The sequence below is a fragment of the Entelurus aequoreus genome, linkage group LG01 (genome assembly GCF_033978785.1).
Source record: "Entelurus aequoreus isolate RoL-2023_Sb linkage group LG01, RoL_Eaeq_v1.1, whole genome shotgun sequence".
Lineage (NCBI taxonomy): Eukaryota > Metazoa > Chordata > Actinopteri > Syngnathiformes > Syngnathidae > Entelurus > Entelurus aequoreus.
In genome coordinates, this window is record NC_084731.1 from 16,412,579 (window position 1) to 16,428,784 (window position 16,206).

Genomic DNA, 16,206 nt, shown 5'->3' on the forward strand with positions numbered 1-16,206 from the left:
ATACCGCCTCTAAAAAGTACCGCCCCGTCCCACCTCACCCCACTGTTTTTAACTGGCATGACGGCGCGTCGTCGTCACGTCGTGACATTGCTGGTTTTACGAGCAGAGGAGCATGTTCGGCAGCGCACAATCACGGAGTACTTACAAGCAGACAGTATGTAGACAGAAAATCGAGAACTAACGCATTTTGGCCTAAAACCTGACGATAAAGGTGAAGCTATAACAGTGAAACACCCTCAGGAAGAGGTGCTTTAAGACATGGCTAGCTAGCTAGCAATGAACATTCTTCCGCTGTCGGCAGTGTTTTAGCTACTTCTAAATCAATAATCTTCACCTCCATGGCGACAAATAAAGTAAGTTTCTTACAAGTACCATTATCACTGCAGGACGAGGAATAGCTAAACATGTTTCACTACACACCGTAGCTCACCGGCGTCACAATGTAAACAAATGCCATGGGTGGATCTACACCTGACATCCACTGTAATGATACCAAGTACAGGAGCGTATCTAGTCGATATTTTTAGCATCACAAAATCTTTTTTCGTTTTTTGTATATATATTTTTAAATGTATATTATGTTTATAAACTCAGGAAATACGTCCCTGGACACATGAGAACTTAAATTATGACCAATGTATGATCCTGTAACTACTTGGTTTTAGATCGATACCTAAATTTGTGGTATCATCCAAAACTAATGTAAAGTATCAAACAACAGAAGAATAAGTGATTATTACATTTTAACAGAAGTGTAGATAGAACATGTTAAAAGAGAAAGTAAGCCGATATTAACAGTAAATGAACAAGTGGATTAATAATCCATTTTTACAGTTTGTCCGTCATAATGTAGACAAAATAATAGGTAGATAAATGACACAACATGTTACTGCATATTGACTAATTAGGAGCCTTTGTTTGTTTACTTACTACTAAAAGAAAAGTTGTCTAGTATGTTCACTCTTTTATTTAAAGACTAAATTGCAATAATAAACATATGTTTAATGTACCCTAAGATTTTTTGTTAAAATAAAGCCAATAATGCATTTTTTTTGTGGTCCCCTTTATTCAGAAAAGTACTGAAAAGTATGGAAATAATTTTGGTACCGGTACCAAAATATCGGTATCGGGGCAACACTAATTCATAGTGATATCGACTAGATACGCTCTTGTACTTGGTATCATTACAGTGGATGTCAGGTGTAGATCATGGAATTTGTTTACATTGTGACGCCGGTGAGCTATCGTATCCTCCTACGGTGTGTAGTGAAGCATGTTTAGCTATTCCTCGTCCTGCAGGGATGATACTTGTAAGAAATTTACTTCATTGGTCGCCATCGAGGCGAGGATTAGTGAAGGATTAGGATTAGAAGAAGCTAAAACATTGCCGATTGCGGATGGACGTTAGCCGCTAACTAGCTAGCCATGTTTTAAAGCACCTCTTCCTGTGGGCGTTTCAGTGTTATACCGTATTTTTCGGACTATAAGTCGCAGTTTGTTTCATAGTTTGGCCGGGGGTGCGGCTTATACTCAGGAGCGATTTATGTGTGAAATTATTAACACATTACCATCAAATAATATTATTTATCTCATTCACGTAAGAGACTAGACGTATAAGATTTCATTAGATTTAGCGATTAGGAGTGACAGATTGTTTGGTAAACGTATAGCATGTTCTATATGTTATAGTTATTTGAATGACTCTTACCATAATATGTTACGTTAACATACCAGGCACGTTCTCAGTTGGTTATTTATGCCTCATCAGTGTTTCCCACACATTCATTTATTTGTGGCGGCCCGCCACAAAATAATTACGTCCGCCACAAATTAAAAAATTAAAAATAAAATAAATTTAAAAAAATATTTTTTTTTTGTCCTGTCCAGCTTCTCAGGCAAATCATATAGTTGATGTAGATGCCCATATAGGCTGTTCAGATTTACTTTACAAAAGAGAAGTGTAGGATAATTCTCTTGTTGCCTTATTTGTATTTGACCACTACTGTTTTCTGTTTATTTGTTACTGACTGTGGCAGGACACCTCTGCTTCTGTTTCACTTTATGTTGCTGGTAAATAATATGGTTGTAGTAGTAGGCTAAAGTTAAATTATTTAGTATGCACTAATTAAAGGGACAGAGCTTTAAGAGACATTTTAGCTTTTATATTTTATAAGATATATTTTTTGTAAGAACCACAATTAATAAATATATTTCAGTGAATAACTTATTGTTCAAATCTGTATATAAATATGTACATAAAGTGTTGTAATTATATTGTAAAATGGATGGATGGATGGATGGATGGATGGACGTTTAAAACAAAACTGTTATTATTAATTAGTAAGTAAACATTTTTTGAGCCTTTTTAGAGAAAATCATATCATTGTAGTAAATTATGCAAATTATTCGATGATGTCATGGTGACCACGCTCATAGCCACGCCCCCACCGCCACAGGTATCTTGGCAGTTTATGGGAAACACTGCTCATATAACGTACACTTATTCAGCCTGTTGTTCACTATTCTTTATTTATTTTAAATTGCCTTTCAAATATCTATTCTTGGTGTTGGGTTTTTTTCAAATACATTTCCCCCAAAAATGCGACTTATACTCCAGTGCAATTTATACTCCAAAAAATATCGTAGCTTAACCTTTATCTTTACTTTTTAAACCAAAATGCGTCCATTCTCCCTCTTCTGTCTACACACTGTGTCTGCTTGTAAGTGCTCCGTGATTGTGCGCTGCCGAACATGCTCTTCTGCGTTTTTGATTCATTAGTGCCGCGATACTATACTAGTACCGGTATACCATACAACCCTAAGTGAAACACATATTTGCTAATCACCTGCAGGTCATGAGAAGGGTGTTTAGAAGCAGGAGTAAAGCTATTGCAGGACAACTAGGGATGATGCTCGAAACCGGTTTTCCCGGTTGTTCGATAAGAAAAGAACCGAGTCCTTGGACTCGAATTCCTTTTTGAGAACCGGTACCCGTTATCGAGACCACTATAGTAAAGAAAAAGAGTTGGTTCTTTATTCGAATCACTTGGAACGAATCCCGTCCCGACAAGGAATGCCCCGTGTGACATCACAAGAAATGACGTCAAGTAGCTCAGTCATTTGTCACGGTGGGGTGCAGCGTGTTGCGGTTAGTTCCCGGGACGCAAAACTGACGGCTCCGGACGAAAGCGTGCAGGTAGGAGATGATTTATTTCTCATAAATCATACACATTACAACAGACAGGAACGAAACAAAAGGAAAGCGGGCCGTTCGCACGAGAAGCTAAAGCAAAAACCTACTTAGCACAGGAATACTAGAAGCTAAGGTAACTTAGCACAGGAATACTAGAAGCTAAGGTAACTTAGCACAGGAATACTAGAAGCTAAGATAACTTAGCACAGGAATACTAGAAGCTTAGGTAACCTAGCACAGGAATCATGAGCTCGAAAACCAGAATGCCAACGTAACTGTTGCAAATGCAAACAATGAAGCCACGACGAGTGAGCGGAAAAGGCAGGCTTAATTAGAGTCTCTGATGAGCAACAGGTGCGCGTACAAGGCAGGTGAAAATCATAAGTAACCATGGTGACTAAAACAAACCCCCGAAGTGCACAAAACAACTAAGGAAGTCCAAAACTAACAGAACATAACTAAACAAAATATGATCCGACCACATCATAACACATCACAGTTTCATATCATTTCACTTTACAGGAGTAGGAAGAAGTAAAGCTTATTTAATCCTACCCCTTTCCCACTTCATAGCGTTTACAAATATATACATCATTTACTGACCTTTTTATAATAAAATATCTGTGAATTAGTATATACAACAGTTTTGTAATATGTAATTAATTAATTCAGTCATTATTAGAGATGTCCGATAATATCGGTCTGCCGATATTATCGGCCGATAAATGCGTTAAAATGTAATATCGGAAATTATCGGTATCGTTTTTTTTATTATCAGTATCGGTTTTTTATTTTATTTTTATTTATTTTTTTATTAAATCCACATAAAAAACACAAGATACACTTACAATTAGTGCACCAACCCAAACCCCCCCCATTCACACAAAAGGGTTGTTTCTTTCTGTTATTATTTTGGTTCCTACATTATATATCAATATATATCAATACAGTCTGCAAGGGATACAGTCCGTAAGCACACATGATTGTGCGTGCTGCTGGTCCACTAATAATACTAACCTTTAACAGTTAATTTTACAAATTTTCATTAATTACTAGTTTCTATGTAACTGTTTTTATATTGTTTTACTTTCTTTTTTATTCAAGAAAATGTTTTTAATTTATTTATCTTATTTTATTTGATTCATTTTTTTTAAAAAGTACCTTATCTTCACCATACCTGGTTGTCCAAATTAGGCATAATAATGTGTTAATTCCACGACTGTATATATCGGTTGATATCGATATCGGTAATTAAAGAGTTGGACAATATCGGCATATCGGATATCGGCAAAAAGCCATTATCGGACATCCCTAGTCATTATTAACATACTGAGATGAAGAATATCTTATTTTCAATAAGGTTGAAAGTATTTCTTTGTACTTTGTAAGCACTATTCATTTGAACAACCTCTTAAATGATAATGATAAATGGGTTGTACTTGTATAGCGCTTTTCTACCTTCAAGGTACTCAAAGCGCTTTGACAGTATTTCCACATTTACCCATTCACACACACATTCACACACTGATGGCGGGAGCTGCCATGCAAGGCGCTAACCAGCAGCCATCAGAGGCAAAGGGTGAAGTGTCTTGCCCAAGGACACAACGGACGTGACTAGGAAGGTAGAAGGTGGGAATTGAACCCCAGTAACCAGCAACACTCCGATTGCTGGCACAGCCACTCTACCAACTTCGCCACGCCGCCCCCTCTTAAAGTGGATCATATCAGTACAATGTTTAACTTCTTTACTTAATCCATTCCATCATTTAATTCCACATCATTTTAGCTGTTTGCAATTTTACCAAATCATCGAACTGTCCGGACTTGGTTCTCGGGTTTTGTTTTTTCCAGAAGGAAACGGAAAATTGGCGCGGGCAAGGCGTGAATTTAAATACATTATTTATTTTAACACTAATAAACTACAAAAAAAGGAAAGCAAACAAAAGGCGCGCACAAAGGCGGAAATACAAAACTTGGGTATAAACACAAAACTTGCACAAAGGCAGAAACTATGAACAATAAAACAAAAACACAAACTGTGGCATTAATAAACAAAAACTTACTTGGCAAAGAACTGTGAACATGACATGAAGTAGAGGGATGAAAAAGTGCGAGGTCGCCAGGACGAACAACAGAAACAGACAGATTTAAATAGTGACATGATCAGTGAAAACAGGTGCGTGACTCAAAACGTGAAGCAGGTGCGTGACAAGACAGGTGAAAACTAATGAGTTGCTATGGAAACGAACAAACAAGGAAGTGCAACCAGGAACTAAAAAGAGTCCAAAAAACAAAAACATGAACAGACATGACACAAACTTTAATATTTTTGACTCAATAAATAAAGTGTTTGTATGTTCTCTATATCCAACATTATGTATCAGTCTAATTAATCTTTTTTGTAACACGGTTAACGAATGTAGCGCACATTTGTAATTTCCCCACACTTCTGCACAATAACTCAGATATGGTAATACTATGGTAGCGAGCAGTAGAGAATGTGAAGTGATTTGTTAAACCAAATATTGTGTTTTTTTCCATATACAACAACCTATCTGGACTCGATAATAGAATCGATAAGGAATCGGTTCGATAAGAGGATTCGATAATAGGCTCGAACTCGATAATTTCTTATCAAACATCATCCCTAAGGACAACACAAACCAAACAGGAAATAGGAACAAAATAAGAGCGCAAAACAGGACATAATCCAAAAAGATGGGGAAAACAACCCAAAACTAAACACAACATTACAACAAATTTTCAGGTTATAGTAAACTTAAAATATATTTCCACGCGTTCATATTTCCCTTAGTGAGCAGTAGATAAGTAGTGCAGCCTCACAGTGCTGCGATTGTACAGAAAATGACCTAACAAGTAGCAGATATGCAATGCAGCCAAGCATCATAACACTTACCATGTACGGGCACACCTGTGTCCCCGGCCCGAATATCAGTTCACACTGTTTATTGACGTCGTATATCCGTCCAGGCAGCTGCTGCGAGAGACCGTACGGCCCAGAAACGGGCTCGTCGAGCAAGCACTCGCCATAGCCTGTGCTATTAAGAAATGAAAATAAAATGACTTAAAGAAAAAAAAAATGAAAACAAAAAGACACAAACAGACAAGAAAGAACATTCAGTACAGATGTATTCAGGGGTTACTTCTTTGCACAGAAAACCCATTGACCATCAGCGAGTGAACTTAAAGGAGGAAAATCTTTTGCCTTGCTGGGAGTTTTTAGGGAACATTTGGACAACTGCCAGATACTATCTTGTTTACTTTTTCCTAAAAGAAAGGGAGGGGGGGTGCAACCGTCTTGAGGACCCGGTGGTGGGCCGTCAGGGCCTTCTCTGCTGGCCTAACATTAATCATGATCATAAAATAATAAAAGGCAATTTTATTTTTAAGTTACTTTTCATAAATATATAAAAGTATTCATCCTATTCTCTTCTCGTCATATTAGGCTCCAGTGTTTCTTGTTTTTTACGTTAGAGATTTTATCCAATCTGAATTAACTGTGCAGTGTACAGTTTATAGACATATGCGATAGCCAATCAGATCACGAGTTGTTGACTGTAGCCCATCTAGGTAGCCTTACGTTAAACGTGACTGTAATTAGATACTCACTTGTCACTCCCAAGTGAGTATCCAATCACGAGATGTGATTTACGAAAGCAGGAAGCGGCGCCAGAGCCATACCCGGCCAGCGGAGAAATCAGCGGTACTCACTTTTTAAACCCACAAAGAAGGAGAGCAAAGTGTTGAGTAAATGGCAGATATATACACTACCGTTCAAAAGTTTGGGGTCACGTTGAAATGTCTTTATTTTTGAAGGAAAAGCACTGTACTTTTCAATGAAGATAACTTTAAACAAGTCTTAACTTTAAAGAAATACACTCTATACATTGCTAATGTGGTAAATGACTATTCTAGCTGCAAATGTCTGGTTTTTGGTGCAATATCTACATAGGTGTATAGAGGCCCATTTCCAGCAACTATCACTCCAGTGTTCTAATGGTACAATGTGTTTGCTCATTGGCTCAGAAGGCTAATTGATGATTAGAAAACCCTTGTGCAATCATGTTCACGCATCTGAAAACAGTTTAGCTCGTTACAGAAGCTACAAAACTGACCTTCCTTTGAGCAGATTGAGTTTCTGGAGCATCACATTTATGGGGTCAATTAAACGCTCAAAATGGCCAGAAAAAAAGAACTTTCATCTGAAACTCGACAGTCTTTTCTTGTTCTTAGAAATGAAGGCTATTCCACAAAATTGTTTGGGTGACCCCAAACTTTTGAACGGTAGTGTATATATATTTGCACGGCCATTTTCAAGAAGGATATTTAAAGAGAATATACACTATGTTGCAGAAAGTATTTGGCCACCTGCCTTGACTCACATATGAACTTGAAGTGCCATCCCATGGAATTGTCCAAAATGTTTTGGTATCCTGGAGCATTCAAAGTTCCTATCACTGGAACTAAGGGGCAAAGCCCAACTCCTGAAAAACCAACCCCACACCATAATTCCTCCTCCACCAAATGTCACACTCGGCACAATGCAGTCTGAAATGTAGCGTTCTCCTGGCGACCTCCAAACCCAGACTGGTCCATCAGATTGCCAGATGGAAAAGCGTGATTCATCAGTCCAGGGAAGGTGTATCCACTGCTCTAGAGTCCAGTGGCATCGTGCTTTACACCACTGCATCCCACGCTTTGCATTGGACTTGGTGATGTATGGCTTAGATGAAGCTGCTCGGCCATGGAAACCATTTCCATGAAGCTCTCTGCTAATTGGAAGGTCACATGAAGTTTGGCGCTCTGAAGCAACTGACTTTGCAGAAAGTCTTTGCACTATGCGCTTCAGCATCCGCTGACCCCTCTCTGTCAGTTTACGTGGCCTACCACTTGGTGGCTGACTTGCTGTTGTTCCCAAACTCTTCACTTTTCTTATAATAAAGTTGACTTTGGAATATTTAGGAGCGAGGAAATTTCACGTCTGGATTTGTTGCACAGGTGGCATCCTATGACAGTTCCACACTGGAAATCACTGAGAGCGGCCCATTCTTTCACATTTCCATGCCTAAGTGCTTGATTTTATACACCGGGCCAAGTGATTAGGACACCTGATTCTCATCATTTGGATGGGTGGCCAAATACTTTTGGCAATATAGTGTAGATCTTGTAAGACGAGCTCGGCCGACCCCAGAAGCTAGCTAAGCTGCCCCGGGCGGTGAAATGGTTTGCCCGCCACTTCCACTCGAGTCAACCAACTATGAGCGGTACCACTGGCGTAAACGGCATCGGATGGGTGCTACAAATTGTGAGTTCAAATATTCTACTGTATATCTTCATTTTTTCACGTGTAATACGTTTTTTACAATTACTTAAATTTCGACACTACCACTTAAGATATGTTTTAATTTGCTGATGCTTTGATTGATTGATTGATTGAAACTTGTATTAGTAGATTGCACAGTGCAGGTTGATTAATTTTTAAATGCGCCGAAAAATAGCCCGTTTTTGTACAATTTTGAGGTGATTCGATGCGCAGTTGTGCGCTAGTGTGTATTTGTGTAGTATTTCTCCAGCTGTGGTCATGCACCTCCTGGTACCCCAGCACCTCCAAAACCCTCAAATCTAGACGCCAAACATCCCAGAACAAGCTAGTCAAGTTACTTCTAGACCTCCACCCCAGATCACACCTCACTCCTACCCACTTCTCCAAAGTGGGCTAGCTCAGGGTGGAGGACAGAGTAAAACAACTTGCACTGAGCCTAGTCTATAAAATCCGCTACACCTCCCTGATACCGAAGAACGTGTCAAACTACTTCCATAATGTAAATGACCGCCATAACCACAACACCAGGGGAAGCTCCACTAACCACGTTAAACCCAGATTCCGATCTAACAAAGGTCTTAACTCATTCTCTTTCTATCAATCAATCAATCAATTATATTTTATATAACGCTTTTCTCTAGTGACTCAAAGCGCTTTACATAGTGAAACCCAATATCTAAGTTACATTTAAACCAGTGTGGGTGGCACTGAGAGCAGGTGGGTAAAGTGTCTTGCCCAAGGACACAACGGCAGTGACTAGGATGGCGGAAGTGGGGATCGAACCTGCAACCCTCAAGTTGCTGGCACGGCCGCTCTACCAACCAAGCTATGCCACATCAATATGGAATGCACTCCCAACAGGTGTAAAAGAAAGGGCATCTCTATCCTCCTTCAAAACCGCACTAAAAGAACACCTCAAGGCAACGTCAACCCTAGACTAACACCCTCTCCCCACCACTTCTCACCTCCCCAGATTGTAAATAATCAAATGTAAATAATCAAATGTATATACTTGTTCTTTTGCTTTCTGAGCTCACTATGTTCACCGCTCGCTGTACATATCCTACCAAGTCAGTCCTACACTGTTACAATGTCCATTTCTCAGATGATATAATTGTTGATGACTGAAGTATGCTGATAGCAACCAAACCTAAACCCCCTCCACATCCCACATCCCGGATTGTAAATAATGTAAATAATTCAATGTATATACTCTGATGATTAACTTGTGTGATGACTGTATTATGCTGATAGTATATATTTGTACCATGAATTGATTACTGTGGACCCCGACTTAAACAAGTGGAAAAACGTATTCGGGTGTTACCATTTAGTGGTCAATTGTATGGAATATGTACTGTACTCTGCAATCTACTAATAAAAGTTTCAATCAATCAATTAATCACTGTAGGGACATGAATGATAGTATTTTGAAAGGTAATCATTGAAGTGGAACATCACTGAAGGCCTAGGTGGGAAACCCACAGCCCGCCACTGTGAGGACCCATGGTCAACACCCAAGTTTGGTTGCACCCCCACTGACCATTCTATCAGCATCTTCACACCACTTTCCACCTAACGTGCCACATATGATCTGATTTACTGCAGTTGTCGGAGCAATTTATCCAAATCAGAAAGAAAGCCATCTAAGCCGTGTGTATTTCTGGAACAATTGTAAGGAAAAAAACGATTGTGACATACTCAAGGAACTCTGTGATGTACTTCCTGCTACACTTGGACCACATCCAAGGGTTGGTGTTGTAGTTCAGCGTGGGAGCCATCACGTGCTGCTGGATCTTAACGCCGTCCTCCTTGCATTTGTTGCTGTCATCATGAGGCATGTTGAACCTTGCAGAGAGAACACAGAGCCTTTGTCAATTGCCTTCGTCTTACCTTTCGACCTGTGACCTGTGGGGCGTGCAATTCAAAAATGACAAAAACGGACAACACTTGAAAGTGTAGAGAAGAGTTGGTTGAAATTGGTGAACGTCAGAACCAAAAAAGTACTGTGTTTTCTGCACTATGAGTTGCTACTTTTTCCCCCAAGCTTTGAACCCCAACCTATACAAAGGTGCGTCTAATCCAGACCTGGGCAAAATACGGCCCGCGGGCCACATGCGGCCCATTAAAGATTTTCAATCCGGCTCACCAGACGTTCTGCATCATTTTTTTAGACCTTTAACATCAAAACTGTGGCCGCCATTATGACGTGCAGTGCTGTTTTTAAATGACCGTAAGTCTTGAAAATGGTTAAAATCTGCGCTTTTGAGTGTTATACGAGTTCATCTACGTCACAGCAGCTCAGACGAGGAACAAAGCACAGTGGGCGGGATTATGCAAAACCAACTTTTCTTACCTTCAGGTACCTGCTGATGTGTATTTGGGATCTGCATAAGTCCTGAAAATTTGCGGACGTCCGCCTTTGTACTCCGTGCCGACGCTGTAGTCGATAAGCTTCTTCTTTTTCTCTACCTTCTTGTTATGGGACATTCATCCTCCGCTGTTGCCATTTCTAATATAAAGTAGCGTAAAGTTCTAACTTATATCTGTCAGTAGACTTGCTATGGAAGCGCTAAAAACTACTGTCACAATAATTATATCTAAGTTATCACAAAACATTGTGTTGCAGCGAGTTCCCGGCGAGAGGACAAAAGCTGTCTTTGATCCTACCAAGCAAAAGCCTTGTAAAACTCCACTGTGTACGATGGGAGGAGACAGGAGGGGTTCAGTTTCTTTGATCTATTGTGATCCACAGGAAGATCTTATCTTGACCCGAGATCTACAAACCAGAGAGAAAGCAGGACCTGCCCAAGCTCCAGGCATCTTTTTGTTGAACTGTTTTGTGACCGAAGGCAATAGCTGTTTACGACCCCAGTCCCTTTAGAAACAGCTGTGGCTATGTAATCAGGGAAAGTCCAAATAAAAGAGGTGGCGTAAAATTCTCTTGCCAGAGTGTGGTGGAAGACTGTACGGAGCTGCAGCCCAGACGTTTCTCCTCATTGAGCTAAATTGAATCCTGTTTCTGTTTAATTCCTTGCTTCTTGTCTGTTTAATAGATGTCATCGGTGTTTGAACCTGACAACTACCGGTGTAGTGGGTTTACATAATTCACCCACGGAACTTTAGTTATTAGTTTCATCCGGACGGTTTTTCACGGGACACAATCTATGCAACATTTTGACCAAAGAACCACCATTACATGTTATGTAGACCACAAGGAAGTGTTTTAAATTTAGAAAAAAATCATAATATGACCACTTTAATGCACCTTATAATCCGGAGCTCTTTTTGTATGAAAATAGACCTGAATAGGCCCGCTCATCGCCAGTGCGCCTTATAATCCGGTGCGCCGTAAAATATGTCACTTTTAAAGGCCTACTGAAAGCCACTACTACCGACCACGCAGTCTGATAGTTTATATATCAATGATGAAATCTTAACATTGCAACACATGCCAATACGGCCGGGTTAACTTATAAAGTGCAATTTTAAATTTCCCGCTAAACTTCCGGTTGAAAACGTCTATGTATGATGACGTTTGCGCGTGACGTCAATCGTTGAAACGGAAGTATTCGGACACATTGTATCCAATACAAAAAGCTCGGTTTTCATCTCAAAATTCCACAGTATTCTGGACATCTGTGTTGGTGAATCTTTTGCAATTTGTTTAATGAACAATGAAGACTGCAAAGAAGAAAGCTGTAGGTGGGATCGGTGTATTAGCAGCTGGCTGCAGCAACACAACCAGGAGGACTTTGACTTGGATAGCAGACACGCTATCCGACGTTAGCCGCCGACCGCATCGAGGATCGGGTGAAGTCCTTCGTCGCTCCGTCGATCGCTGGAACGCAGGTGAGCACGGGTGTTGATGAGCAGATGAGGGCTGGCTGGCGTAGGTGGATAGCTAATGTTTTTAGCATAGCTCTGTGAGGTCCCGTAGCTAAGTTAGCTTCAATGGCGTCGTTAACAACAGCATTGTTAAGCTTCGCCAGGCTGGAAAGCATTAACCGTGTAGTTACATGTCCATGGTTTAATAGTATTGTTGATTTTCTGTCTATCCTTCCAGTCAGGGGTTTATTTCTTTTGTTTCTATCTGCCCGATGCTATCACGTTAACTCCGTAGCTAAAGTGTTTCGCCGATGTATTGTCATGGAGATAAAAGTCACTGTGAATGTCCATTTCGCGTTCTCGACTCTCATTTTCAAGAGGATATAGTATCCGAGGTGGTTTAAAATACAAATCCGTGATCCACAATAGGAAAAGGAGAAAGTGTGGAATCCAATGAGCCCTTGTACCTAAGTTACGGTCAGAGCGAAAAAAGATACGTCCTGCACTGCACTCTAGTCCTTCACTCTCATGTTCCTCATCCACGAATCTTTCATCCTTGCTCAAATTAATGGGGTAACCGTCGCTTTCTCGGTCCGAATCGCTCTCGCTGCTGGTGTAAACAATGGGGAAATGCGAGGAACCTTTCAACCTGCGACGTCACGCTACTTCCGGTACAGGCAAGGCTTTTTTTATCAGCGACCAAAAGTTGCGAACTTTATCGTCGATGTTCTCTACTAAATCCTTTCAGTAAAAATATGGCAATACCGCAAAATGATCAAGTATGACACATAGAATGGATCTGCTATCCCCGTTTAAATAAAAAAATGTCATTTCAGTAGGCCTTTAACTATAGTGTGTGACTGCTCCTGTTTTTTGAGGTTGTTTTCAGGTATTAATTAAGCCTGTTTTTGCTGCCCTCTCGGCCAGGTCACTCTTGCAAAAGAGATTTTAATCTCAATGAGTTCTTACCTGGTTAAATAAAAGAAAATGAAAATGAATGAAATCCGTCTTTCACGGTAGTCACAGTGAAGCCAAGCGCTACATACGCGTTGTGAAAGCCCTCGCAGAGTGACGAAACAATAGTCCTGGTCCGTACTGGACAGCCCCACTCTGCCCTCCTCCCTTTGAGCTACTCAGCAGCCCACCTGACAGGTACCATAGAACACTGCTAAGCTGTCGTCGTGCGGATAAAAATGGAATACAACAATCCCGCCGTTTGTTAGCGGTCGGAAAGAGCATTTGCTAGAGATGATGAGGTCTGTAACAGTCTCCATAGCAAAGCTAACGGGCACAGGCGCTGGGTGACTCAAGACTTTGGACAAAAACAGAGTTTGCACAGGCCGACCAGGGCGAAGGTCGTCAACTGTGCCTATAGTGGGAAAGGAATTAGGGAAATGTGATCGGTGACACACAAAAGTAAAGTGCTTGGAAGGCATGTGCACGTTCCTGGAGAGCCTTTCGAGTGCTACTAAACGCAGTCGCACAACGAAGTACTTACACGTGACCGAGTTCATGGGCGATGGTGAACGCCGTGCTGAGGCCGTTGTCCTCGCTGATGCTGCAGCTCCTGTACGGATCACACACGGTGCCCAACTCCGCCAGTCCTGAAAAGGTAAGAAGGATTACTTCAACTTCCCCAGATGATGATGAAGCAATTCATACCAAGCAGCCATCTTTTTCCATGTGAATGTGATACAAGACATGTATTACATTATCTGCCTTTAGTGACTGGAGCTGCGTTTCCGTTGCAGTTTTTGGCAAAATAGAAAGCGATATTTCTAAAATTTCTATAAAGTATATTTGAGACTTGTAGGTGCTTCCATTAAAGCAGAGCTGGGCAAATATTTTGACTCGGAGGCCAGATTGAGAGAAAAAAATTGTTGGAGGAGAGGGCCAATGTGTATGTGTGTATAAATTCCATCCATCCATCCATTTTCTACCGCTTGTCCCTTTTGGCTGTGTATTAATTATACGTACCGTATTTTTCGGACTATAAGTCGCTCCGGAGTATAAGTCGCACCGGCCGAAAATGCATAATAAAGAAGGAAAAAAACATACATAAGTCGCACTGGAGTATAAGTCGCATTTTTTGGGGAAATGTATTTGATCAAACCCAACACCAAGAATAGACATTTGAAAGGCAATTTAAAATAAATAAAGAATAGTGAACAACAGGCTGAATAAGTGTACGTTATATGAGGCATAAATAACCAACTGAGAACGTGCCTGGTATGTTAACGTAACATATTATGGTAAGAGTCATTCAAATAACTATAACATATAGAACATGCTATACGTTTAACAAACAATCTGTCACTCCTAATCGCTAAATCCCATGAAATCTTATACGTCTAGTCTCTTACGTGAATGAGCTAAATAATATTATTTGATATTTTACGGTAATGTGTTAATAATTTCACACATAAGTCGCTCCTGAGTATAAGTCGCACCCCCCGGCCAAACTATGAAAAAAACTGCGACTTATAGTCCGAAAAATACGGAAAGTATATTTGTGACTTGTAGGTACTTCCATTAAAGCAGAGTTGGGCAAATATTTTGACTCGGGGGGGCCAGATTGAGAGAAAAAAATTGTTGGGGGGGCCAATGTATATGTGTGTATAAATTCCATCCATTTTCTACCTCTTGTCCCTTTCGGCTGTGTATAAATTATACGTACAAGTTTAAGATGTAAAAATCTGCTGTATGTGTGTTTGTGTCCCTTTTTTTTCCAGGAACACTAATACCAAATGTCACAATGTCCGATAGAATTCTAAAAACGTTATGACAGACTACCTGAAAAAAACGGAATTAAATTTTACAGTTTACTGAATGGGACACCCAAATAAATTAAAATAAAGAAAGTGGGATTTACAATACTAACTATGAACAATAAAACACTGAATATTAACAACATATGAACATCGCTACTCTTTTACTTCTCAGACCACCTCCTCAATAGTTGTGTATCTTTTACAATCAAGCAAAACACAACAAAAATGTAACAAACCGCACAATATGAATGCAAAGTGTAATAAGCACCTACAATATGATGTATTATCACTTTTATGCAGAGATTTGTTGTACAAATGTTCTTCCGGATCTGTTCCTGACACATGCGTTTGGGGCTGGCTGCTCTGAAAACAAACCCCGCCCACTCTGCTTTGTTCCTCTGCTGTGACGTAGATTAACGTAATAACTCGTATAACACCCAAAAGTGCAGATTTCAACCATTGAAATACTTTTTATAGTTCAAGACTTACGGTCATTTAAAAACAGCATCATAATAATAATAATATACTGTAAAAAATATAAATTTTTCAGTAAAAATCTGCCGACTAACCTGCCAGTTTTTACCCGAAAAAAAGCAGTGGTACTCTTTTTCCATTTACGAGAAAATATGCTGTAAAAATCACCGTCATAAAATTCTGGCGACTAACCTGCCAGTTTTTTTCTTTAATCAACAGTGGTACTGTTTTTTTTTAAATTCACAGTAATATACTGTAAAAATCACTATAAATTTTACAGTAAAATTCTGGCAACTAACCTGCCAGTTTTTAACCGTAAGAAAACAGTGGTACTCTTTTTCCATTTACAGTAATATACTGTAAAAATCACAGTCAATTTTACAGTCAAATTCTGGCGACTAACCTGACAGTTTTTTTCTCAAAAAAACACTGATACTCTTTATCCTTGTACAATAATATGTTGTAAAAACACTGTAAATTTTACAGTAAAATTCTGGCGACTAACCTGACAGTTTTTACCGTGAGAAAACAGTGGCACTGTTTTATCATTTACAGTATTATACTGTAAAAAAAACGTACATTTTTCAGTAAAATTC

The 16,206-nt window shown here is 39.7% G+C and overlaps 1 protein-coding gene across 1 annotated transcript in view; it reads right to left on the reverse strand.

Moving 5' to 3' along the window:
• The window catches only part of adamts9 (ADAM metallopeptidase with thrombospondin type 1 motif, 9), a 121,434-nt gene that overhangs the window by 60,505 nt on the left and 44,723 nt on the right, over nt 1–16,206 (reverse strand). The window contains exons 8-10 of the mRNA XM_062044652.1: nt 13,864–13,969; nt 10,239–10,385; nt 6,111–6,252 (exon numbers count right to left, since the gene is read on the reverse strand). Of these exons, the coding sequence (XP_061900636.1) occupies nt 6,111–6,252; nt 10,239–10,385; nt 13,864–13,969 (395 nt within the window). The remainder of the gene's footprint in view (nt 1–6,110; nt 6,253–10,238; nt 10,386–13,863; nt 13,970–16,206) is intronic.